This window comes from Leuciscus leuciscus, assembly GCF_965113295.1.
Source record: "Leuciscus leuciscus genome assembly, chromosome: 15".
NCBI lineage: Eukaryota > Metazoa > Chordata > Actinopteri > Cypriniformes > Leuciscidae > Leuciscus > Leuciscus leuciscus.
In genome coordinates this window covers 14003191-14031137 of record NC_138739.1, presented here as the reverse complement: position 1 = coordinate 14031137, position 27947 = coordinate 14003191, and the positions used below count along the sequence as shown (strand labels likewise).

General features: G+C 40.6%; 2 protein-coding genes across 3 annotated transcripts; one reads left to right on the top strand and one right to left on the bottom strand.

The window, feature by feature from the left end:
• Nucleotides 1-45: 45 nt before the first annotated feature.
• Nucleotides 46-16177, bottom strand: LOC309476080 (uncharacterized protein). Its single transcript, XM_082139239.1, has 6 exons — nucleotides 14504-16177; nucleotides 13953-14131; nucleotides 7467-8074; nucleotides 7157-7319; nucleotides 1519-6183; nucleotides 46-679 (listed from the first exon to the last, which is right to left on the bottom strand). Exons 3-5 carry the CDS (start codon nucleotides 8053-8055, stop codon nucleotides 5760-5762), a joined length of 1176 nt encoding a protein of 391 aa, XP_081995365.1. The 5' UTR covers nucleotides 8056-8074; nucleotides 13953-14131; nucleotides 14504-16177; the 3' UTR covers nucleotides 46-679; nucleotides 1519-5759.
• Nucleotides 9456-16262, top strand: LOC309476098 (uncharacterized protein). 2 transcript variants are annotated; one of them, XM_082139282.1, is made up of 6 exons: nucleotides 9456-12522; nucleotides 13145-13462; nucleotides 13620-13913; nucleotides 14011-14148; nucleotides 14269-14330; nucleotides 16128-16262. In XM_082139282.1, the coding sequence occupies exons 1-6, from the start codon at nucleotides 12318-12320 to the stop codon at nucleotides 16170-16172; spliced, it is 1062 nt and encodes a 353-aa protein (XP_081995408.1). In that variant the 5' UTR covers nucleotides 9456-12317; the 3' UTR covers nucleotides 16173-16262. The 2 variants fall into 2 exon arrangements, with proteins under 2 accessions (XP_081995408.1, XP_081995407.1); XM_082139281.1 differs by lacking the exon at nucleotides 16128-16262 and having other exon boundaries at nucleotides 14269-14479.
• The last annotated feature ends 11685 nt before the right edge of the window (nucleotides 16263-27947 follow it).

The following is a 27947-nucleotide window of genomic DNA, read 5'->3' as shown; positions in this document are numbered from 1 at the left end:
TTTTTATTCAAAATATTCACACATTTTTTAGATATGGCATGAAATATCTGATATTCCGATTGTCAAATACATGCAAGTGGAAGTGTTTTGTTGTTTAACCTACCCAACGTTGCTTTAATCTCTGGTTTAATCACTGTGTTACGATTATTAAGTGTAAGAAGTCCAGATAAACTGTACTTTAACTGTACTTGTTGCCACAGCAACAACCAGGGTACTGAAGGGGTTGGGGGTCAGAGGACAGGCTTTCCGACAAGCTGTTGGGTCACTGTCAGAGACTGATGAGCAAAGCAGAAACTGGCTGTGGCTAAATAGGAAGAATCCCAAATGGGCCACAAAATGACCAAGAGAGGTAAAAGTAGAGGGGAGCGCACCTGGGACACCAGTTGTTGCTTTTGAGCCCCTTGGAGGTGTTGTGGGCCTATCAACGAAAACACCAAGGAAGGAGGGTGCCAACCTGATGACCCAAATTAAGTGATTACTACCCCCCACTCAAGATGTTAAGAAAGTGCTGATTATTCTAAGGGATTGCATACAGTATCAAGTCCTATACGCTCAACACACAGTTGAATGGCTAGTTGGTTTGAGTAAAGGTCAAAAGTTGAGGTCCTTTGATATGTTTGATACTTGATATTTTTTCTGGATTAATCATTAGTTGTATGATATTGTTTTACGGTGTATACTTTACTTTTAACACCTTTTACCTATTTATTTATTATTCTCAGGTAAGGTAAAGAAAGTCTAATATGACCTAAACCGTAAGCATTCAAAAGGTACTTACAATTTGGTCAGAAGACTCCTCTGTGGTATGTTCTCATTAAAAGTCTTCCAGCATCATAAATCTCAGTAGGCAGATTTTGTAATTAATTAAATTTATTTTAATTGGTTACTTTCTTTTTATAATAAACAAAAATATAAAGGCAAATAGAACTTCGTTTGAGTATAAAATACAATAATCACGTTTTGAATCAAAGGTGTAGTAAGCTCTGGGCTTCTTATCTTCTGCTTGGGGTTTCTTGTCCACAGCTCTGGGCTTCGTGGCGTCGGGGGCACTGGCGTATCAGTATCCCCAGAGGCAGTCAGTTCATCAGTCTTTTATACTCCTGTTGTTTACAACAGGCATTAGGTTGGTACTCCTCCAAAGTTTCCCAGATCCTTCTCCAGGCAGGTGCAAGCGGTCCACTTCTTCATGTCCTTGAACTCCAGTAAACTCAACTAAGATGGCTGAGTTCATTTAAAGTTCTAGGAGTCCTCTAGCGCACACACATAATCACACTTTTCTGCTCCTCTCAACATGGGTTTGGCACAGTCACATATACATACATAACCAATTACTGTACATCTATGCCAAAACAACATAAGCCATCTTTTACAAACAAAATAAATAACAACATTGAATGCAATGCATTATATCCAATACATTGGCTAAATATGTGTAACAAAAAGGCATCTACAATGAACAAGGAGGCAGGTAATTGCATTTTCTTGATATTATACAACAATATTGATATGATATTGAACTGATTAATGGCTCCATCTGGTGTGTTTTTGAAGAACAGCATCATCACTGTGAACTCAACAGGAAACACTATTATACTGATGATATGGGTGACCCATCACGATGTGCGTCCAACACTATATTGTTGGATTTTAACATTCCTTAAAGGGTACATCTAAAGGGTACCGGTGCATCTACCAACCCAGAAAACGTGAAAATTGACGTCAACTTGTGTAAAAGTTAAACATGACGGTACATGCAAGTCGATGAGATTAATCATTGTAACTCCAAAACAACTACATAAATGTATCCACTAACCATTGAGAAATGTCCAGGTGCGTCTAAAAGTTAAACCTCTACCTGAGTCTCTCTTTAAAGCTGCACTCACAACTGGTTATCTCTGAGATTTTGGAAAAGTGAGATTATTTGCGTGTTTTGTCATTGCTGGAGTATCCGAAGCTTGTGTAAAGGATCGGCACTCTTCTGAACGGAGGCGGGGAGCAGCAGCTCATTTAAAGGGACACACGCGAAAATGGCGCGTTTTTGCTCACACCCAAAAAGGGGCAAATTTGACCAGCTATAATACGTGATCTGTGGGGTATTTTGAGCTGAAATGTCTGGGAACACAGTAGATTTATATTACATCTTGTGAAAAGGGGCAAAAAATGTCACCTTTAAAGAAAATGCAGTGAAAGACTAAATTACACTTACTAATGACAGAAACACTGAAGCTCTTTATAATTCTGATGATCTGTAGTTTATAGAGTCAAGAGTCTGTGTTTCTGGTGTTTGTGATGATCAGAGATCCAGTCTGATGATCCAGCTTCAGTCTGTAAATGTAACATGCAAACAAACAGCAGAAGAACATCAGTGATTCACACTTTCACTCTCAGACAAACATGTCTCATGATCTTGAACAACTTAATGCACATTCAACTCACATCCTGATTTCTAAGCATCACAGTACAATCTCTAGAATGTGAATGTTTTATTCTTTACCCAATTGATATAAAAATATATATTTTTTTAAAACAAAAGAATAAATAACTTTTACAGACTAAACTTTCAAATGGCAGCGTTACATATCATTGTGTTTCAATTGTTTTCCTGTCTCTGTGTGAAACAGTTTCTCATCATGTTTCTGTAGATTCAAGTTTAAAGCTGTTCATAGCAGGGCAGGAAGAAACTCTATCTACAAACTACCACAAACACACACGCACTGAATGCTTAGTCTCACATATAAAATGTCCATCCACCCAAATTATCAAACCACAAAAAAAGAAAAAAAGAAAGAAATAACCCGCAGCAGGTTTCAGTTCGACTCAGAAGCTGAACGTCAGTAAAACTATGAGATCAGATACGCTTTTAACTTTGTACTTTATTATTTTTTCATACACTAAATTTAAGAACTGAATAATTATATGCAACCATTTTAAAATCAGTTATGCTCTTAACCATTTAACACAGTTACAACTACTTTTCAAAAAGTATGTTAAATGATAAAAATAAAGAATATTTCACCCATTAAGAACAGTTCAAGTCTCAATAAAGGCTTGAAGTACTATAGGATTATAGACCTTATGTAGCTCCGCCCCTTTTCGGCGCGGCACTCGTTGTCTTTTGACTTCCGGTCTGTATTTTCACAGCGATGTTGCGTATAATATGAATGAACGGCTCATTTTAAAATCTTCCCGGTCGACTGACATTTGTTAAGACATCTGCTTTAAACATTACAGCCCGCATGATAACTTTCGTTAACTTTACATTAAGTAAATCCACTTCAAAAGCTAATTACTCCTGGACAGCAGCACCATAGAGATATACAGAGCGATCGCAAAACCGGAAGTTCAAAGACAATATTCTAAAGATGGCGGCGCCCTCGTTTCTCTGGCGCATAAGGTCTATATGATATGCAAATGCAGCGAGTGAAACTAGAAGGGTCGAACTGTGTCGTGGGAGGGTTCACGTATAGACTGAGTGTTTTCAGTGGATAGTTTCATCACACACCAAACTACTGAATAAAATGTTTCACATGTTTTTCACATGCGTCTTGTTCTGTCTGTGCTGGTGCCATTTGATTGGCAAGTTATAAAAACATTTTTATGGTTTATTTTTTCCCCCATTTCAGAGTAATACAGTGGCTGCTACAAACTCAGAAAAAAAGGTACAAAAGCTGTCACTGGGGTGACACACTTTCAAAAGTAATATAATAATTTATGTAACGAATTAACTCTATGAAATATTAATAATCAATAATAACTGGTTTTTATTGATTATGAATATTTGGATCCCTTAACATAATTAACTTAATGTAGTAAAATTAATATTACAATCAATCCACCTGTTCGTCTTGTGAACAATCAGCGTTAATTGTTTATTCATTCTAAGAAATTTTTATTTCTGGGGAAGGGAAACGTCTTTCTTACTGTACAGTACTAAGAGCCTGTAGTCAAAATCTAAATCGTAAAGTAATCTTTGTTGCAAGCAGAGAATCAGAACCAAATACGTATTGTGCACAAATTGTATTAACTAAATCACAAACATAACTAAATCTAAACACACACATACAGTGGGGAGAACAAGTATTTGATACACTGCCGATTGTGCAGGTTTTCCCACTTACAAAGCATGTAGAAGTCTGTAATTTTTATCATAGGTACTCTTCAACTGTGAGTGATGGAATCTAAAACAAATCTATGATTTTTAAGTAATTAATTTGCATTTTATTGCATGACATAAGTATTTGGTATCAGAAAAGCAGAACTTAATATTTGGTATAGAAACCTTTGTTTGCAATTACTGAGATCATACGTTTCCTGTAGTTCCTGACCAGGTTTGCACACACTGCATGCAGCAGGAATTTTGGCCCACTTCTCCATACAGACCTACTCCAGATCCTTCAGGTTTTGGGGCTGTCGCTGGGCAATACGGACTTTCAGCTCCCTCCAAAGATTTTCTATTGGGTTCAGGTTTGGAAACTGGCTAGGCCACTCCAGGACCTTGAGATGCTTCTTATGGAGCCACTCCTTAGTTGCCCTGGCTGTGTGTTTCGGGTCGTTGTCATGCTGGAAGACCCAGCCACGACCCATCTTCAATGCTCTTACTGAGGGAAGATCTTGCGATACATGGCCCCATCCATCCTCCCCTCAATACGGTTCAGTCGTCCAGTCGTCACGAGGTGAGCTCTTGCATGGTGCCCCAGACCGAAGGAGATTGACCGTCATCTTGAACTTCTTCCATTTTCTAATAATTGCGCCAACAGTTGTTGCCTTCTCACCAAGCTGCTTGCCTATTGTCTTGTAGCCCATCCCAGCCTTGTGCAGGTCTACAATTTTATCCCTGATGTCCTTAGACAGCTCTCTGGTCTTGGCCATTGTGGAGAGGTTGGAGTCTGTTTGATTGAGTGTGTGGACAGGTGTCTTTTAACTAGTTCAAACAGGTGCAGTTAAAGGTGGGGTATGTGATTCTCTTTTTTGTCCATTTTTTCAAAATCACTTGAAATCCTATTCCTAACCCACTTACAGCCACTGAGTTAGAAGCACTGAAATGAAAATTAAGCAATTTAATCATCTGTGGAACGGGCAGGACTCGAAAAACTCCAGCCCATCATTTCCAAGACCACCTAGAATCATTGGACAGTAAGTTTGTCAATCAAACGGTCGTACCATACCCCCTTACCCCCATCCCCCTCGCACTCTTCGCATGGGTGGAGTCAGGGCCAGCATTGGAGGAAAGAAGGTAGGACCATTTGAGTTGTGTATTTTCAAAATCTACCGGCCGTTTTGCAAATCTCATACCCTACCTTTAATGTCATGCAATATAATGCAAATTAATTATTTAAAATTCATAAATTGTGATTTTTTGGATTTTTGTTTTAGATTCCGTCTCTCACAGTTGAAGTGTACCTATGATAAAAATTACAGACCTCTACATACTTTGTAAGTAGGAAAACCTGCAAAATCGGCAGTGTATCAAATACTTGTTCTCCCCACTGTACATACACGGGTAAAAGGGTGAGTGAGAATGGAATTTGGAAGCAGGAGATGGAACTATGGGAAAGATCCATTTAACTATGAAAAGAACCATCAGCTTATCTCACCTCATTAAATTGATACTTGCATGTCTGTGCAGTGGACACAATTCTTGAAGTTGTTGAAAAGGATGTTGAGGGTTCGGTGAGTGTCAAATGTTAAAGTGCAATCGTTTTCTTCTCCGTTGGATGAAGAAGATATTATGAACTTGCATGGTTAGTTCGACTCTGTTATCATGGCTGGAGTGCAGATTGTGGCCTGCAGGCCCTGGGCCAGAGAGGACATGCAGAGCAAATGGTGGGAGTTGCGATGGACTTCTTCTGCATTGAATGAAGACGTTGTCCACAGGTTGTCTTTGATTCTGTTGTGGTTGAGAGAGTCATCTCTCTCCTGAATGAGCACATGGCTGGTTGTGAGTTGAGGCCTGCTGCCCTGGGGCCTGCTGAGGCCACGCTGGACAGCACAGCACCCTGAATGTACCGAGAAGGCCAAGAGTGGATTGTTGCCCATTCAGTGATGGTAAGGTTACAGTTTTCTTCTGAGTTGGATTGAAGAAAATACAGTCGGACTCCTTTGGGAGAGTAAAAGGGTCGCAGGCGGTGGTCATGGCCTGCTGGGGCCCTCTGGCCCCAGTGGGGGGTCCCCACAGACATCAACCTGAAGAAGCAGCAGTAGAGGCCAGAAGAGAAGAGAGAGGGGGGTCACTGTGAATTTGTCTCTAATAAAGCCTGAGAAAGGCCCGCCTCTCCGGGTTTGCTTGACCAATGAGAAGGGTGGAATTTCCAAGCGGGAAAATCAGATCCCAGAGTGAGTTTTAAATATAATTTGTTAAACTATAACAAACACTTGTGTCTGACTTGTCTCAGTCGTTACATTTAAGTACTAATATATACCTTTAAAGGGGTCATATAATGCCATTTTTGTACAAGTTAATATGATTCTTTAGGGTCTAAATGAAAAAGTTTGTAATATACTTTAAAGGACAAGTTCGGTATTTTACACTTAAAGCCCTGTTTTCAGATCGTTTCTGATGAAATACAACGGTTAAGATTGAAATTTGGACGCATTAAACTTTCGTTTACAAAGACGTGAAACTCACCGAGTGGTCAGGGGTGTTCACTGATATGCTCACACAAAAATCACTGCAAAAGATGCTTTCCAACAGGTTTTATCGTAGTTTTTGTCCAACTCCATTGACTTGTATTGGATGAAAAACTACGATAAAACCTGTTGGAAAGCATCTTTTGCAGCGATTTTTGTGTGAGCATATCAGTGAACACCCCTGACCACTCGGTGAGTTTCACGTCTTTGTAAACGAAAGTTTAATGCGTTTTAGGAAGGATTATTCCAGTGCACCTATGCAACCATTGTGGAGGTGGGGGGGTGCTACCACAGAAACCGAAAATTCTCGGGCCAGCAGCATTTGTCCAAATTTCAATCTTAACCATTGTATTTCATCAGAAACGATCTGAAAACAGGGCTTTAAGTGTAAAATACCGAACTTGTCCTTTAATTAAAAATTCTCATTAGTATTGTAAGAAAACACAAATTTTACCTGGTCAAAAACAGCTCTGTTTTCAGCACGCCATTTAAGTGCATGTGTCTTTAAATGATAATGAGCTTTGCTCACCCCGCCCCTCTGTTCTGTGGGGCGTTTTGACACAACACACTCCACGTGACAACTCCTTGACAACAGTTGAGGGTATATTTTGGAGAAAGAATGGCAGCGGGAGTCTCTGAGGATCTGTGCAACCGTATCTGTGCAACTGTATCAATTTGAACCGGAATCGGACCTGGAACAAGATGATGACCCTGAAAAAGTTAGACAATTAAGGCTCGAACAGGACGTTTCTGAATGGTTGGTTAATGTAATGTCACTTTGATCTATCTTTGTATGTACTGGCAGGGTAGAGTAGTGAGATACGAGCTGAAGCACTTACACCTTCCAGTACATGCCTTGTTGCACCCACATTTGGTCAACTCCCAACAACTCTCTGCAATAGGTGGAAGTGGAGTCCAGAAGACTTTCCACTCTTCGTCCTTTTTAACCCATCCCCAGTCGGATGGGCTCGGCATTTGTGGATGTCGCTTCAATGCCTGTCCCCACACGTATCCAGCCTCATAAGAAGCACGTTTGGCATGCTCTTTGAGTGCTGCTTGAGTTGGTGGGATCAAGTCATATTGTCTTTGCTTTCTGGCAAAGAGATCAAGCCTGGCCTCGTTCACAGTGGTGACATCGCTGGACCTGTCATACATTAGCACAACAAATCTCTCCAAAGCTTGCAGGTCACTATCCTCCACTGCAGAGGGACATTTGCTGAGTCTCGCAAATGTGTTTGAGACCTCATCACACACGTCCCATGTTTCCCAGGCAGACTTTGATTTGCCATGGAAGGATGACGCAATGTCGCAACCACTGAAGGCATGGAAGAAGAGGATACCACGTGTTTTCTCTGGTCCTATGGCTGAAACCACCTCATGTATAGGGATCCATCTTGTCTTCTCTCCTTTGCCAAACGTCACCCACATTTTCTGACACCAAATCGTCCTTAATGAAAAAAATAAATAAAATACATTTCTATCGGAAAATTGATCTTTTGAGGATCCAGGGGTCGGCCATCTTGAAAATAGAAATTTCAAGTGGCTGAGAGTGTTTTCTTGTCAAGCAACCCTTAGAGACTGCTCATACCAATTTGCATGCTTATGTCACTAACTAAACAATTATATCGCTTAAAGCTGCCGTCGGCAACATTTTTTTGATCATATTCAGTGAAATTGACACTATAATCCGACAGAACAACATAAATAAGATGGTTTTAGAAAAAAACCCGAGCTTCTAACTCCACCTGGAGTGTGTTATTTGTTTTGCAAAAATCCACCGCTCCCGGATCATCGGGTCCAATCAGCGCAGGGGGGTGTGAGATCTGACTGTCAATCACAGGTCGTGTACACGCCACAGATCCCCCCTCACTCGCGCACGTTAATATCACATGCACACGCCACGCCTGAAGTTCGCCTGGAGATTGCATGAAGCGTGATGGCGGAGAGAAAATCTACTAACAAGCTTCCAATTCCTCGGTTATTGCTATCTATGGATAGATTAGCCAGGGCAGCCTACCTCCGAGTCCATGGTGTTGATAGATGCTGAAGAGACGGACGCGTTCACAGAAAATCAGGTACACACGCACAGTGACGCACTGACGAGCACGACCTCGATGGGAGGGTGATCGCTGGTAGTGGGGAGGGGCATGAGAGTTGTAAACATTCAAAATTTTGGCTAATCGACCCAATCTGCCAGACTTGCCGACTGCAGCTTTAACTGCTCCATTTAAGTGGTGGTAATCTTGAAAAAAAAGGCCGCCATCTTGAAATTTCAAGTGGCTGTGGGCGGTTTCTTGTCAAATGACCCTTTGAGACAGCTCATGGCAATTTTCATGCTTGTATCACCAACTAAATGATTGCTTAAGCCTAATTGCTCCACTAAGGTGGTGGCCATCTTGAAAAATGGCCGCCATCTTTAAATTTCAAGTAGCTGTAGGTGGCTTATTGTCAAGTGACCCACAGAGACTGCTCATGCCAATTTTCATGCTTGTATCACCAAATAAACCACTATGTCACTTAACTGCTCCACTAAGGTGTCGGCCATCTTGAAAAATGGCTGCCATCTTGAAATTTCAAGTGGCTCGGACAATTTTCTTGTCAAGTGACCCATGGAGACTGCTCATGCCAATTTTCACGCTTGTATCATAAACTGAACGATTCTGCCAAACATAAGCACTTGGCCGCTCCACTACTAGCACTAGCGTTGGTTAAAAAAGTTGGGGACTTACTCTCCACGAGCGCTTCCTGTCTTGAGTTTGGGCCTAATGACTCCAGAGTCGTCTTTAAACCAAGGCATGGATATGTACCTAAAGTGCTTTCAACTGGCCTGTGCTTCCATGGGCCTTCCGTGCCCCATAGGTGTAAGAGCCCACTCCACAAGAGGCATGGCTTCCTCCTGGGCATGGTCCAGTGGAGTTCCTATAGAAGACATTTGTGCGGTGGGTGGCTGGTCTGCTCTAGGGCTTCACTTTTGTGAAAAAATCCTGTTTGATTTTTGAGACATAAGTTTTCATTGAATCAATTGTTGTTTCCATTTTAAACGCCAAATATGGGCAAATCCACAAACAACTACAGGCATTAGGACGAACATAAAGAGGGCGCTTGAGTCAGCAATATTCCTGATGATTTATTGGCGTGAAGTTTCGTGCACAATGACAAACAGGAGTGCAACATTCTCGAAAAACAATAAGCAGAGTGGACTGCCATAACATCAATGAAAAACATTAATGCAGGCTTCAACTTGGCTGTGTTTACGATGATAAACGTTAAACAAATTTTGGATGCGCTCCAAAAAAAGACCGTTAAAGTCGATTCCCTATTTTCGTTTTCAAAACTTGTGTTGGTGGCCCGATCGATTGTTCAAACGATTTTCGAACGTAAAGTGACAGCCCTAGTCTGCTCAGTCCACATTTGCAAAATTCTACAACTTAGAGGTTTCTGCCTCGCAGGCACGAGTCCTCTCCATTTAGGGCCCTAGAACCAATGGGTTCAGACCTATATATATCTGAGGCTCCCCCACGGTGGCCCTCTGCACTAATCACTGTATGCAGTTTATAACATTCTAGGACCCAACACTTCTGGTCTACGATGATTCGGACTACTCTGTTATAAGTATCGGGCCTGCCTGGACAACTCCAGAGCAGTCATCTGCTAATAGCACGGCGTTTTAAAATGGGTTCCCATTGCGTTTGCAACGCAATACGAGTGAACCGTTCTCGAAAGGGAACGTACTCGGTTACTTGCGTAATTTCGGTTCGCTGAGAGATACCGGGAACGAGTATTGTGTTGCCAGCCGTGCTATTTTGCTCATGTCAGGTGCTTCGCTTCAGATGATTTAACCTGTCTCTATGGCGAATTCTGTCGAATTTATAACTTTTAACCACGCCCATATTGGCGCACTCAAGGCGAGCAAGTGCTCTGATTGGATCTTTATCTCTCAGGGAACCGAGGTTACGCAAGTAACCGAGTACATTCTCAGAACAATATGCCCCTAATACAGTGGGGCAAAAAAGTATTTAGTCAGCCACCAATTGTGCAAGTTCTCCCACTTAAAAAGATGAGAGACGCCTGTAATTTTCATCATAGGTACACTTCAACTATGAGAGACAAAATGAGGAAAAAAAAATCCAGAAAATCACATTGTAGGATTTTTAATGAATTTATTTGAATTATGGTGGAAAATAAATATTTGGTCACCTACAAACAAGCAAGATTTCTGGCTCTCACAGACCTGTAACTTCGTCTTTAAGAGGCTCCTCTGTCCTCCACTTGTTACCTGTATTAATGGCACCTGTTTGAACTTGTTATCAGTATAAAAAACAACTGTCCACAACCTCAAACAGTCACACTCCAAACTCCACTATGGCCAAGACCAAAGAGCTGTCAAAGGACACCAGAAACAAAATTGTAGACCTGCACCAGGCCGGGAAGACTGAATCTGCAATAAGTAAGCAGCTTGGTGTGAAGAAATCAACTGTGGGAGCAATTACTAGGAAATGGAAGACATACAAGACCACTGATAATCTCCCTTGATCTGGGGCTCCACGCAAGATCTCACCCGTGGGGTCAAAATCATCACAAGAACGGTGAGCAAAAATCCCAGAACCACACGGGGGGACCTAGTGAATGACCTGCAGAGAGCTGGGACCAAAGTAACATAGGCTACCATCAGTAACACACTACTCCGCCAGGGACTCAAATCCTGCAGTGCCAGATGTGTCCCCCTGCTTAAGCCAGTACATGTCCAGGCCCGTCTGAAGTTTGCTAGAGAGCATTTGGATGATCCAGAAGAGGATTGGGAGAATGTCATATGGTCAGATGAAACCAAAATAGAACTTTTTGGTAAAAACTCAACTCGTCGTGTTTAAAGGAGAAAGAATGCTGAGTTGCATCCAATGGACACCATACCTACTGTGAAGCATGGGGGTGGAAACATCATGTTTTGGGGCTGTTTTTCTGCAAAGGGACCAGGACGATTGATCCGTATAAAGGAAAGAATGAATGGGGCCATGTATCGTGAGATTTTGAGTGAAAACCTCCTTCCATCAGCAAGGGCATTGAAGATGAAACGTGGCTGGGTCTTTCAGCATGACAATAATCCAGCCATGACAAACACACCGCCCGGGCAACGAAGGAGTGGCTTCGTAAGAAGCATTTCAAGGTCCTGGAGTGGCCTAGCCAGTCTCCAGATCTCAACCTCATAGAAAATCTTCGGAGGGAGTTGAAAGTCCGTGTTGCCCAGCGACAGCCCCAAAACATCACTGCTCTAGAGGAGATCTGCATGGAGGAATGGGCCAAAATACCAGCACAGTGTGTGAAAACCTTGTGAAGACTTAGAGAAAACGTTTGACCTCTGTCATTGTCAACAAAGGGTATATAACAAAGTATTGAGATAAACTTTTGTTATTGACCAAATACTTATTTTCCACCATAATTTGCAAATAAATTCATAAAAAATCCTACAATGTGATTTTCTGGATTTTTTTTCTCATAGTTGAAGTGGAAGAACTTGCACAATTGGTGGCTGACTAAATACTTTTTTTTAACGTACACTTTATGTACATACATTTACAATACTAATATGTACCCCCTAAATAAGGTACCATTTGAAAGCTTTTGTACCTTACAAAAAGCTAGTTACATAACAGAAATAATTAATATGTTGCCTATTAAGAACAGTTAAAATTGAGATGAACAATAATAGTAGGCGGCCTACATCATGCAAATGCGGGGTTGTGAAACTAGGAGGGTCAAACTGTGTCGTGGGAGGATTCACACACCACATCAACACTTCTGCTGTAAAAGCAGGACATTTTTTTAGATCAGACACTGAACAACTGAAGAAAATGTTTCACATGTTTGTTTTGTTCTGTTTGTGCTGCTTGAGTCTAATCGGTAAGTCATAAAACATTTTAATTTTACATTTCCCATTTTAGAGTAATAAAGCTGCTCTACTTTTCAGATGAAGTTAGATTCATCTGCTGTTATGTACCAGACGAATCACGAATATTGGGAAATCTACTAACTTTGAATTCAGACTCTGTTCAGAATTTTAAACTAAAATATAATGTTGAAAGACATGGAAATTAATGGAAATCTCTACAGTGAATCTACATATATTTCTGTAAATCTCTGTTTTCTTAATCTTCTAATACATTTTTTATGGATTCACATCAGAAGTGTATATATGCCAAAATAAACTTGCACGTTCAATCTGCAATAGTTATCATGTATTTGTTTTTAATAAATATGTAACTTTATACATTGAACAGTTTAAAGTTTGAGGATCTGTTCCACCATCTTAAATAAAGGTTTTACTAATAAATCTGTTGCGCCAAACTTTAAACTTGGAAACAATTAATAAGCGCTGCTGCAATGTTTTCTCTGTCTGCTTGATTCTGACAATCTCTCTTTAACGGTAGCGGTTAGAAGTTTACAGTAGCACATATTAAGACTTGATATTTTTGGCTTTGTAAACCATCAAAAACCTTAATCTGTAAATCTGTTTGTTCTCCAGGTGTGTTTGGTGATTCAGTGTCAGTTATGGAGGGAGATTATGTTACTCTAAACACTGATGATACTGAAATACATGAAGACGAAGATATACTGTGGACATTTGGAGATGAAAACTCTCTTATAGCTAAAATAAAAAAAAAGAAGCAAATCTTCTCCACATATGATGGTCCTGATGGGAGATTCAGAGACAGACTGAAGCTGGACGATCAAACTGGATCCCTGACCATCACAAACACCACAACTGAACATACTGGAGTTTATAAACTACTGATAACTAGAGCTAAAAAATCATCAAAAATATTCAGTGTTTCTGTCTATGGTGAGAAGAGATAATTTGTCCAAAAGTTCACATTTTAATTTTATAGTTTGAACTGAACGTGACCGTTAACACACTAAACACCAACTCAAAACAAAATTCACAATAACTAAAATAGACTGATTGTTCATATTTCTCTCTATTCTGTCATGTTTTCCAGCTCGTCTGCCTGTTCCTGTCATCATCAGTAACTCTTCACAATGTTCTTCATCATCATCATCAAATTGTTCATTGGTGTGTTCATCAGTGTTGAATGTGTGTGATGTGACTCTCTCCTGGTACAAAGGAATCAGTGTATTGTCCAGCATCAGTGTGTGTGATCTCAGCATCAGTCTCTCTCTACCTCTGGAGGTGGAATATCAGGATAAAAACACCTACAGCTGTGTGCTGAACAATCCCATCAGCAACCAGACCACACATCTGGACATCAACACACTCTGTCACACATGTGCAGGTACCACAGCACTGATGATATATGTGTGTATTTACTGACCTGATCTCTGTCTTCTGTTGTCGATCTGATTCAGTCACTTACATTAATCTCTCTTTAGACATTACAACACAGTCTCCTTCTCCTCCTCCAGTCTCAGTGTCTCTGATAGTGTTGATCTCTGCTGCTGCTGCTGCTGGATCTCTGTTGATTGTAGCTGCAGTCATTGGGATCTTCTGCATCTGCAGGAAAAAATTAGGTAACGAGATCAAACAATTAATGCATTTGTTGAAATATTTATCTTTTATAAGGCCAATTTCAATAGATTAAAAAAATATGTTGTTTTTAACATGTATGCATTATGGTATTGTTAATGCAGTTCAGACCCAGGAGAAAGACATGAATGATTCTGCATTGTGTAAACCAACCAGACGAAAAAGGGTAAGACCATTCATGACTTTGTTGCAAGAAGTTGTTGTCTGTTTGAATTTTTGTATTCAATATGCATCAGATGGTCAGTGAACAGATGTATTGTATTTTTCCTCAATAACAATAACATATTATTATGATTAGTTCATCCAAAAAAGAAAAAAAAAAGTCTTAAATTTACTCACCGCACTGTTATGAGTTTCTTTTAGGTAGTATGTCAGCCTCAGTCACCATTCACTTTCATTGCATATTTTTTTTTTAAAGTGAACTATAACTGCCAGTCTCTGCCTACTACCACCTTTTGTGTTTCCCGGAAGCAAGTTTATCTCCATCGTGGGTTGTAACGGTACGGTAGACTTTCGTGTTTGTCGTGGTCGGGGAGACTTGATGAGGAAGAGCTGCATTATTTGTCTGTCCACACTAGACAGCCAATCAGAACAGCATGTGGGCGGAGTCTCGCGGCAAGTGCACAGCACCAGTCAGTAATCGTGACGGCATTCGCAAAAAAATGGATGTAGGATGATCAAATGCACAAATATTACACCATTTAAAAAATTTTTCAAATACATAGGCTACTGAGTTACTAAAACAATCTTTGTCAAAGAATGCACTTGAACGTTCTTGTTTCCATTTGCTTAATTTCAAGATCTGAGGTGAATTATCCATTGTTGCTTTTACATCTACAAAGCTGGAGCACTAAATGATATTCAAAGTCACATTACACGCTTTTGAACGGTTTCTATTTTTCTGCGACGTCGCGCTGGAACAACAAACACAATTAAAGTGCGGCAATAATCTCAGGTACTGCTTGTGCTTTGTTTAATGTTAAAAGCGTGTAATGTGACTTTGAATATCATTTAGTGCTCCAGCTTTGTAGCTGTACAAGCAACAATCGACAATTCACCTCAGATCTTGAAATTAAACAAATGGAAACAAAAATACATATCACATTGTGTACGTCATTTTAAAGTTCACTCTATTCTCCCAGTTCAACGGCCACTTACTTTAATGTATTTCGGGAGAAGTGGATGAATTCACGTGTTGTAAATCCAGCTCAACTAACGCGATCGTTATAAAGGTGTTTAAAGTTTAAACAACAATTAACACATCCACTTGCATATATTTGACAATCGGAATATCAGATATATTTCATGCCATAGCTAACACATTTTAGAATATTTTGAATAAAAAAGACATAAAAGCAGATCATCATTCATTCATTCAGCGCTGTTGTAGCTGCGGTGTGTCACGTGACAAGCAATGACGCGTCACCATGGAAACCATAAAGTGACACGTTCTAAATAACGGTCGCCTTGAAAAACTCACGCTGGCGGGGTCAGCCAGAATATTTTAAACTTACGTGTGAAAGGGTTAAGTTAACCTTAGTGTGCTCCAAAACAATGACAAGATTCACGTTTAGAAGATATAAGTTCAAAACGTACCATCTCTCACTTCTGCCAGTATTAATCAATGATTTTTGAAGACACATCACTCTGCACTTCAGCTTCACATCAGATTTCCTGTCCTATCAAATGCTCTCTAGAATCTGAAGTCCCGCCCCCAACATTAGTAACTGGGCTGAAATCAGTCACTTATTCAGTATTATGTTAAGTGTGTGATTATCAGTGACAAAGTGATCGAACATCATTCATTTGGATAGGCTGATGACTTCTGCCGATACGGGACAGTGACCGTGATCAACAAGAGATCAAACTTATGCAAATGATGGGCGATACCCAGGTTAGGTAATCTAGGCTACAATCAATTAAAATGGCTGTATATTGATTGACTGTATATTTTTCCTTGCAGAAATCAGAGGAGGCCGTGTATGGAAATATCACCCCAAAATGGTGATCGAATACAGCATCTCTGCCAGGATGTTTTTCTTCTAACTCATCTAATGTTTTTATTTGAATTATTATTTTTACACATGCACTCTCATAAGCACTATTGTTAAGTCTGCAATTGTGTTGCTGTGTATTAGTTTAATTTAATGGCGCACAAATAAGACAGCATCCAGAAACAACTAAATGTTTTATTTTTAGCACATGGAAACTTTATAAAATGTTGTTATCACCATTCACTGTTCTCGATCACTTGGTCTACACCTGTTTAAATAAATAGAAAATGATCTGTCCAATGCATAAAATCCATAGATAAAATCACATCTCTAATAACAGTGCTACTTTACCAGAGACAGTGCGCTATAAATACAGCTGCTGTTCTCACAGAGGATGAGCTGAAGAACAAATATGAAATAATGATGGGCACTTTCGAAACATTTTTTTATTTGTTTTGAAACAATTAGAAAGCCAAATTCGATTTTTATTTTTTATTTTTTCTGCCAAAAGTCACATGATTTCAGTAGAAGAGGTTCCGTTACGTCATTACTGCTCGGAAATGTCGATGGTTTGCTGCCTAGGGGGCGATGATATCTGTGAACCCATGAACCAGTGGTTGTCTACATGATTTTTACCTGATCTTGGATTTTTTATACATTTCATACATTTCTTATACATTTTATTTGATACATTTCTATAAAATTTTTCTATTACAATTTTATACATTTCTAGACATTGAATGATTTGTGCAATAAAAAGGAAGAGCTTCAGTTAAAAGTCTCTAATTGGTCTGATTAACCAACAATCCTACAATTTAATAAAATGACAAAAACACTTTTTATTTAATGCTATTATATGATTTGTTAATTGCCTTTAATAGATTACACCTTCAATAAAACATTTACAATGGGCTTGTAAAAGGTGTTTTATTCATGTTTGGTCTGAGTTTTCGCTGCATTTCCACAGTTCTGACCAGCAGGGGTCGCCAGCGCGTGGAGATTCGAGCGATTCGAAACAGTGAATCATTTTTTTTTTTTATGAAGCAATGGTTCAATTGATTCAAAGTTTCGAAAAGCTTTGTTTCTCCCATTACTAATAAACTAAATAAAAAAGACACCTTACTGATTACTGCGCTGCCTCATGATGCTTGTTTATCACAGATTACTTTGGTCTTTTAGAATAAAAACACATTTTCACAGAGTTATTAGCCTAGCCTACTACTTTTATTACTTAGCTTATATAGTAAAACACACCAGCAGTCAGCAGAACAACAACATATTTATTCCTGCTATATGAACTGAAGACAGACCTGAAGCTGTAATGATAAATAGATACAGTTATTTTTATTACAGATTGACTGTCTTTGACTCATATTTACTGTCATCACTTTAATTCTCGATATTAAATGGCGCCATCTGGTGGGTTTTGAATAACAGCAGCTAAAACAGCATTACAGCACAATGCAACAGGTTATTTTAGGACTAAGAGTCATGTGACAATGTGAAAATGGTGTCACTTGATGTGCATGTGAAGGTGATAGAGATGATCTCAGTTATGCTTTAATACTGAGACAGAACTCACATTTTCATTTATTAGATCGATGTAACTAAATATTCAACTGTATTTTAACATCCTCAAAGGAAAATGCTGTGAATTACTAAATTATACTTACTAATGACAGAAACATTGAAGCACTTAAAACTGTTAAATAGTTTTTAAAGATTGTGGGTAAGAAAAATGACTGGACTCATAATGTATCAACTTGCTCCTTCCAACCAACCAATTTGAAAAAAAAGAAAAGAAAAAGAAACGCATTCTAAACTTTTGAACAGTTAAATATGATAATTGTGTTACCGTTTCACTCCCTCTGTGTCAAACAGTTGCTCATCTTGTTTGTTTTTTCTCCAGTAGATTAGGCCTAAAGAGTTTTAACAAATCTGATAGTATCAGGACAGTAAGAAGCTCTTCACCTACAAACTAAACACTCATGCACTGAAAACACACTCTCACCTGCAAGATGTTTGTCCACCAACAGACAAAACCACTTTTCTGTAGAAAACCGACCGCAGGAGTTTCAGTCTGACTCAGAAGATGAACTTCAGTAAAACTGCACTGTGAAGTGGCAGACGATTTTATCTATGTACTTTGGGTTTTTCCATTCACTAAAATTGAGACAAAATATACATCATTTTAAAATCACTAGAGTTAGGCTTTCTAGCAATCTTGCCTGATATAAGACAGCCGCTCAACAGTCTGTGGTTGTCATTGACCAATTCTCCTTTTCATGATGGGCCATAAATTATCAGCAATAGACAGATCTGGACTGCAGGTGTAGAGTGTCTAAACCACTCTGTTGTAACACGTGCAGAATGATCGTCTAACCATAGATTTCCCAGGAACAATGTCATCTTGATGGCTGTATGTGCAATACCAACACCTCTCCTCCACGTCAATGATACCGTCACGAATATGCACTGATGCACCACCGTACCATTACAGATGTTTGCTTTTGCATCTGTCTCTGATGAAAGTATGGATCGTCACTTTCGTCTTTGGGACTGAGAACTCAATGTCGTTTTTTCTAAACATCTTTGCAATTTAGCCATGACAGTAGGCCTAATCTTTTCACTTTCATTTTGCCTCTGTCCCAACTTTTTTGGAATGTGTTGCAGCCATCAAAATCAAAATGTGTTTATATTTACCAAATACAATTAAAGGGATACTTCACCGTTTTTTCATATTAAACTATGTTATTCCCTTAACTAAGACGAGTTGATACATACCTCTATCGTCTCAGTGCGTGCACTAAATCCCTCTGTCTTGCGGCGAAACTTTGTTAGCCCAGTTCATTTAATATGGGCCAAGCAGAGAAGATACCAAACACCTCCACGTTTTCCCTATTTAAATACAGTTACTCGCGAAGTGTAACTCGACCTAGGACGGTGACACAAAACAAAACGTTGCGCTTTTCTAAGCGTGTAAAATGGATAACTATTTTGTATGGCGGAATACCATAGCAAGTGCTTGTAAGCACTTCGACTTGGCGCAGTAATATCTTCACTAGAGGGAGCGGGGGCCGGTGAGAGGATTTTTCACGAGTGAAGATATTACTACGCCAAGTCGAAGTGCTTACAAGCACTTGCTATGGTATTCCGCCATACAAAATAGTTATCCATTTTACACGCTTAGAAAAGCGCAACGTTTTGTTTTGTGTCACCGTCCTAGGTCGAGTTACACTTCGCGAGTAACTGTATTTAAATAGGGAAAACGTGGAGGTGTTTGGTATCTTCTCTGCTTGGCCCATATTAAATGAACTGGGCTAACAAAGTTTCGCCGCAAGACAGAGGGATTTAGTGCACGCACTGAGACGAGAGAGGTATGTATCAACTCGTCTTAGTTAAGGGAATAACATAGTTTAATATGAAAAAACGGTGAAGTATCCCTTTAAGTTGGTCAGTGGAAACATTGGAAATCTTTTCTTTTCGGCAGTTACAGTTTTTTCTGATTGCTTAAGCACATTTTTTGTAACTATTGGCTATTTTTGCTAAACTCTACACACAAATAAGAAAACCTTTCACCAAATTATCAAAACATTGTAGTTCTCTTGCAAAAGCGAACACAGCTAGATTAACTCTTCACACCTTCGTAAAAATTGTGTTTTCGTATCAAACAGTAAACACAAGCCATCATCTACTAAGCACACAATGTGCCAACTACACTCTGATGGTATGAATACAAAACACATCTGGCTTTTGCTTTCTCTGTGTACAGATGTCAATTTGAGGTCATACTTTTGTCATAGTGTCATGTAAACATACAAGGATCCAAACTTCAAGTATTGGTGTTTATTCACACTCATCAAAACCAAGACAAAGTCAGAACACAAAATAGTAATTTCACAAAAAAAAGAAAAGAAAAAAAGACAATCAGCCTACATCATGCCGTCTTTCTGGGTCCGGCCACAAAATTTCGTCCACATCGCATGCGATATCCTCCAGTCCAAGGTACCGGGGAAAATATCTCCTTGAATGCCGTATCCAGGCCTGACATGATGCCTGGTCAATATCTCCATATGCCTCCTCCATTGCCTGTAAAAGGGCTACCTGTTGATGAGGATGACGGTCGTACACTTTCCAGCGCCAGGCAGAGAAGAACTCCTCGATGGGATTTAAGAATGGAGAGTATGGAGGGAGGTTGAGTGCCATGAAGGATGGGTGGTCTGTAAACCAGTTGCGGACCAAAGCAGCCCTATGGAAACTAACATTGTCCCATATGATGACATATCGGGTATGCTCTGGTCTCTGAACAGTGAGCATGTCATGTAAGGTGTCCAGGAATGCAATAATGTGTGCAGTGTTGTATGGGCCTATGGTTGCATGATGGTGAACAACACCATTTTGGCTTATAGCTGCACACATGGTTATGTTACCACCACGTTGTCCTGGGACATTGATGATGGCACGGTGTCCAATAATGTCCCTGCCACGTCTCCTGGTTTTACTGAGGTTAAAACCGGCCTCATCTACAAAAAGTAGCTCATGTCCCATGGCATCTGCTTCTATTTCCATCACTCTCTGGACAAGACAAAACAAATGCAACACATCAGGCCCATGCACAGCACTACAGTATGCACTTCCAAATTCAGAACCAATGACACTATAGCTTACCTGCACATAGTCATATCGCAGTTGCTTTACACGTTCTGTGTTTCTTTCGAAAGGAACTCTGTAAATTTGCTTCATTCTTATTCTGTGGCGCGCAAGTACACGACTTAGTGCAGAAATGCTTACACTGTGTATATTTTTGAAAGATGGTGTCATTATCAATTATGCGCTGCTGTATTTTGCGCAGTCTTATTGCATTATTGGCAATCACCATGTTCACTATATGGGTCTCTTGCTCTGGAGTGAACATTCTTCCTCTGCCCCCAACATCTGGACGTCTAGCAATTCTGTAAAGTAACAATTTCAGTATTTTTGCATGTATGGTACTGTTGTGTTTCTCATTAGAGTATGGCAGTGCTACAAAGTACTTACCGATTCTCATTTCGAAATGTCCTAATGATGCTTGCCACAGTGTAGCGGCTCAAATTAGGCTGAACCCGTTGGCCAGCTTCCCTCAGGGTCATCCCATGGTTGATGACATGGTCCACTATTGTAGCTCTGATGTCATCAGTTATTCTATTTCTTACTCTTCTTACCCTTCCTCTTTCCCCTCCTCGTCCTCTTCTTGCTCCTCCTTGTCCTCTTCCTCTAACTTCCTCTAACCCTCTCGCTTCTTCACCTCCACGTCCTCTCCCTCGGCCTCCTCGTCCTCTTCTTGCTCCTCCTTGTCCTCTTCCTCTAACCCTCTCGCTTCTTCAACTCCACGTCCTCTTCCTCCAACTTCTTCACCTCCACGTCCTCTTCCTCCAACTTTTTCACCTCCACGTCTTCACCTCCACGTCCTCTTCCTCCAACTTTTTCACCTCCACGTCCTCTTCCTCCAACTTCTTCACCTTCACCTCCACGTCCTCTCCCTCGGCCTCCTCGGCCTCCTCTGATTCTCACTCTTCTCACTCTTACTGCTCCTTCCATTGTACTCCACACAGACAGCTTACCTGTGGCTTATTTATAGTGCTTAGGCTGATTGCAAAGTGAACTAATTATCTAAAACAGTTTTCACATGTGAAAGTGTGCCAGACAGTTGGCAAAATAGTGTTAATGATAGCCATACATGTGTATAATTTTGCTAGGAGTGTGTTGGAAATTTGGTAATTGAGTGTAAGCAGTGAGTTGTGTTTAAAGTTCTGCAAAAAGAGTGTTGTGCAGTGAATTGTGCCTACAGTTTTGCAAAGTGTGTGTTACAAAATTGCAAACTGAGTGCAAAGCAGTGTTTGTGCTTTTAGTTTTGCAAACTCAGTGAGTGGTTTTGCTATACGTATTAATAGTTTTAGAAATTGTGCTACAAGAATCACGATTAGCGCTTCAGCATTCAGAAAAAACTGTAAATAAAGGTTCAAGAGAATTAATAAAAATCACATATTCTTGATTTTACTGCATTTCACAAATATCCCATCTTTTCTGGAAATGAGGTCACTGAGGTGGTACCTTTTCAAAAGGTACTAATAGGGGCTTTTGCACCAGAAACCTTTTCACAGCTCCTAGAACTATTGGCGGAAGTACCCAGTTTTTGGTGTGTTCACACCTCAATAACTGTTAAAGACTTTAGTTCTAGGAACTCCTTTTGGAGGAACTAATTTAGCTCCTACTTCAGATTAGGATCAAAACCAGCGCTACAGAGTGGTGAAGGTATGACGTCACCTTGTAGGCCAACCAGTGTGGTGAAGAGATGAGTCCAGTTAGCATCACACTGGTTCCCTCGACAAATCCCACAATTCTGTGCATTCCAATCCCTGAAAAATAAAGATGGCATTTGAAATTTGAGGTCGAAGGTCAGTTTGTGTGTAAAGTGATGACATTTCTAGTGATAAGTTTGTATTGTAGTAATTAAATATTCTTTTTTTTTGTCACCAAAGCTCTCTCTGTTTTGTCATCAATTGCCAAATCGTTACACTGCCTCAGAAGTCTGTCTGAAATCAGTTGGTAAGGTATCTTTATGCGTAAACACCGTCTGCTAAGTCATAGTCTGAAAGGGCAGGGAGGCAACAAGTCTTCGGATGCAGCCACAGTTTATAGCCTATATATTTACAACACTAACTAACTCTTTGAACATGGAAAAAAGTGATAAATCGACCTCTCGACCTTATAACTAAGGAGGAAATCTAACGCAACTTTGAGGAGACCAAGTGAAACATGATTACATATTCCTGCTCAGCTAGCGCCACTGGATATCAACCACACAGCAAATGCTAAGACTTTTCATATACTGTCTACTTTCTTTGTATAACAGTTCTATCTAATAACGTATTAGACAGGGCTGTTAAACAGATTGTATACTAAAGGAGTCATTCCACGAAACCAGTACGATTTGGTCATTCCACGAAGCCGGTTCGTTTTAATATGTATAAACTAGGACCAGATATATGCATTGGCCTTATAGTTATGTGCTTAACACTTATTATATTGAAAGAATCTTTGCATGCAAAGCGGGAACTTCCATGTTATAATATCACGAGGAGGCCCAGCCGGCTTTCAATCTTCAATTGGTATTCCACTCGACCATGCCCAAGATGAGACCATACCTCTTGTGGAATGAGCTCGGACGCTTATGGGACACTGGAGGCCCTTAGACTCATAAGTCAGCGAGATAGCGTCCACTATCCAGCATGATAATCTCTGCTTTCTGACTGAGAGTCCTTTGGAGTGGCCGCCAAAACATACGAAGAGCTGTTCTGACTGACTGAACGGGGCAGAACGCTCTAAATAAACTCTAATGGCCCTGACAGGGCAGAGCAAATTCGCATCTCTTTCATCCTCTGACGAGGGAAGAGCTGGCAGTGAAATGACCTGTACTCCTGTGGAGAGCACTTTAGGAACTCTGGAGTCGTTAGGCCCGAATTCAAGGCAGGAAGCACTTACTGAAAGCGCTTGCAAATCACATACTCACTTGACTGACGCTAGCGCCAGCAAGAGAGCAGTTTTGAGTGAAAGAGGCTTCAGGTCAGCGAGCTGAAGTGGCTCAGATGAGGCTCCTTTCATGGCCTCCAGGACCATGGAGAGGTCCCAGACAGGCACGGAGGGGGGTCGAGGTGGGTTTAGCCTTCTGGCCCCTTTGAGGAAGTGCACGAATAGGTCCCTTCTTCCCACTGATTGCCCAGCCACATGAGCGTGAAATGCTGCTATTGCCGCTATAGAGACAGAGCGCCACGCGGGAAAACAGTCCAACGGTCTGTGAACGGTCAAGATCAATTGACTTTGCATTGCGAGAGGCTGCCTCCTTGTCATTTCTTGCTTCTAACAAAAGACAGAAAAATGCCTAAAAGCTGCTATGTGACAAGGTGTACAGCAAACAAGCTAAGAAACCCAGAAATAAGTTTTCATAAGCTGTCGACCCCAAAAAACGAGCGTTTGAAGACAAAAAAGTGGATACAGGCTGGAACGAATGGGTAAATTGTGGGATCCTGACACTCAGTATGCACTAAAAATACACTACATGTGCAGTAAGTTAAACATTTGGTCACTGGTGAATCAAATATCCAAATGTCAGTTTTATATATTATATTTCTGTAAGATAAACTACAGTATCCTGTGTTGTCGATTACGGTTTCCTCCAGCGGGTGTACGTTAGTTCTCAAAGTAACGAGACACGTGCCGCTCTGTCTCAACTGCCTGTATCCACTTTTATGTCCTAAACACTCGTTTTTTGGGGTCGAGAGCTAATAAAAACGTATTTCTGGGTTTTTTAGCTTGTTTGCTGTACACCTTGTCACACAGCAGCTTTTAGGCATTTTTCTGTCTTCTGTTAGAAGCAAGAAATGACAAGGAGGCAGCCTCTCGCAATGCAAAAAAAATGGAGACGGTTGGATTGTTTTCCCCCCGGGTGTGGGCATGGCCTAATACGCTATGTCTCTATATACTGTTGCCTTTGGCTTGCTCAGTTGGGGATATTTTGGGGATATTTAATTTTATTTTAACAATCAATAAATTCCTCTTGAAACAAACTTTGTTGTATTATTTTAATTTAATACTGTGAAGCTGCTTTGATACAATCTGTATTGTGAAAAGCGCTATACAAATAAACTTGACTTGACTTGACTTGACTTTGAGCGTGGACGGGGAACGCCCCGCGTTTAAAGAGCTCTTGTAAAAAGGAGAGAATTTTCTGTACTCCACATAATAAGGGGGGCAAGTTCCGAGCTGTGTACCAGGCAACAAAGTGAGATGCAGCTGTTCATCTGACTTGCAATGGTCGAACTTCAGGTCTTATACAGTTTCTTATCACTAGGTAGCCAATCAGCTATCTTTCTCTTTTTGCTCCGCCTCGAGATCTCGCTACCGTTAGAATCATCTTTCCCGGATACATCTTTTAATAGGTGGAAAAATCTTTTTTAAATCTTTTTTTTTTTTTTTATCTCAGGTAACATGATTCTCTGCACCTGCAGTGTTCTAGTGCAATCCATCATTTTTAATTAACATTTTTAGTAGGGATGTCCCGATCAGGTTTTTTTGCCCTCGAGTCCGAGTCCGAGTCATTTGATTTTGAGTATCTGCCGATACCGAGTCCCGATCCGATACTTCTATAATACATAAAAAAAAGAATAAAGAAGAGCTAAAAAACAGATCCAGGATGTTCCTTATTTTTTATTTAATTCACCTTATTTTAACATTCAACAACTCTGTTAACAAACAGAGCACTTCTGTGAGGTAGCTTGAACAATCAAGTAATAAATAACATAAATTCTTCACTTTTGGACTTTAGTGCAACAGTAAATATAAAAAAAAAGTCTAATATATTTAAACAAATAGCACCTCAACTTAAAATACCCGGCAGGAATGTAAACAAATAAAATATAAAAGTGCCACAGTGTTTGCAAAGCCAGTAATGTGCTTTTAGGAACTGCACTCGCCGGTTTTACACTGCATGCGTTAGCAGAGCGTGCAGCGCGTATTTTTTTCGGCGCCCATGTTAACGGTGCGTGTCCACTGGCGCAGAGCGAGCGGAGCGGAGCGAGGGTTTTCAATTCATTCCTATGGAAGTTGAGCTTCACGCTCGCCCAGTGCATTTTGGGATTGCCAGCGGACCGGAGAAAGCGTTGAGAGCGACCGAGAGCGTCAAAAGGTTGGGCAGTTCTCGACTTTACCCCTCATTTACACAGCACACGTGTGCGGTGCATTACGTCTGCGACAAGGTTTTATTCCGTCCTCCACGCGGTGCCAACTCACACCAGGAGCATTTCAGAAGCGGAGCGACTGGATGCGCAAGACCACGTGATTTGCCTGTCCGACGTGGTTTTTCTTGATTTTTGAGTTTCTACCATACAGTCTATGGTTTCTACCAAGGATATTGGTGTGTAATACGTTTGGGAGTTTGCACAGGGTGTTTATTTTGAATTTGACAATGTTTTTTTTACTTTATTTTGTATTCCCGGTGCGACTTGGACGTGCGTCCGTCAAAAATAGACCTGGCGCCTATATTTAGCGAAGCGCCGCAGACGTGTTCAGTGTAAATGAGGGGTTATGTAAATATCAAGCGAAAAACGCGGTCGGCAGCCAATTGCTGTAACCCCTCATTTACACTGCACACGTGTGCGGCGCATTACGGCTGCGACACGGCTACCGGAGCTGATCGCGCCCATTCTAGTCAATGCTTGTGTTTACACCGGCCGCAACGCGGCGCGTTTCAGAAGCTTCCCAGAAGCGGCTCTCCGTGCCGCTTCGCTAAATATAGGCGCCTAGTCTATTTTTGACGGACGCGCGTCCAAGTCGCACCGGGAATACAAAATAAAAGTAAAAAAAACATTGTCAAATTCAAAATAAACACCCTGTGCAAACTCCCAAACGTATCACACACCAATATCCTTGGTAGAAACCATAGACTGTATGGTAGAAACCCAAAAATCAAGAAAAACCACGTCGGACAGGCAAATCACGTGGTCTCGCGCATCCAGTCGCTCCGCTTCTGAAATGCTCCTGGTGTGAGTTGGCACCGCGTGGAGGACGGAATAAAACCTTGTCGCAGACGTAATGCGCCGCAGATGTGTGCAGTGTAAATGAGGGGTGAGGTTCGGGATGAGACGTCTGTATAAAAATATGCAAATTGTGCCGGAGTTTATGCTGGATTTAGTGCATAAATCATTTTGTTTACAAATTAGACGCTTTGCAGTTGTTATATATGTTAAAGATTTTATTTTTGACGTGTTCATTGTGATTATATTGATTGGATTTATAAAAGTTTATAAAATTGAAAGGATATCTTTGCTTGGTGCATTTGGAAACAAAGCTTATCTATTTCTAAATGTAATCGCGTGCATTGCTGGTGATTATACTGTCCGTGTGTTGAAAAAAACTTAGATTAAACACAACAGCAACAGACACACCCCAAAGCGGAGACGTTACAGCGTTGCCAGCGGCACTGAGCGGAGTTTTGCCGCTGTAGTGGACACGCACCGTAACAGATTAGAGCGTTCACACCGCACGCAGAAGCGGCGCGGCAGTGCGTAGCAGAGCAGAGCAGCAGTGCCGCGATCGTTTCGGCGCCGAGTCTATTTTTGCTGCGCCGCTTACGCTGAATTAAAGTGACAATGCATTGATCATGGCCAAAATACACCGCATTTTTATCCAAAAAGTGCATTGATGATATCTATTGTGTTTTAAACAGTCAATCAAATGACCAACAGGCAGCAATTTAAAAAGAAAACAAATGTCCAAAAACAAACTTGTTGCCAGAACAATAAAAACAAAGATGATAAGTTATATAAATGAAATTATGAATAAAATAAGCTTCTTGACAAGTCTTTTCTCTTAAATGTATTTGAAAACGAAAGAAAGCAATGCCAACTTATCCATTATAGAGTACTCTGTCTGTACACACGCCGCGGTTCAGCCGCGCGTGACAAACGCTGCCAGTGTGAAAGCAAAACGCGCGTGTCCTGCTCCCACTAACCATACGCACTGCTCCTGCGCTGCTTACGCTCTGCTCGCGTGCAGTGTGAAACCGGCGTAACTCTGTGCCACCGCATAACTATAGATGTGTTAAAAAATAATGAGAATATATATACATATATATCCGAGTCCTGATCGGGAGGTAACGTCCGATTCCGATCGAGTCTGAAAACACGTGATCGGGCCCTATTTCCGATCACGTGATCGGATCGGGACATCCCTAATTTTTAGTACCATCTTATCAA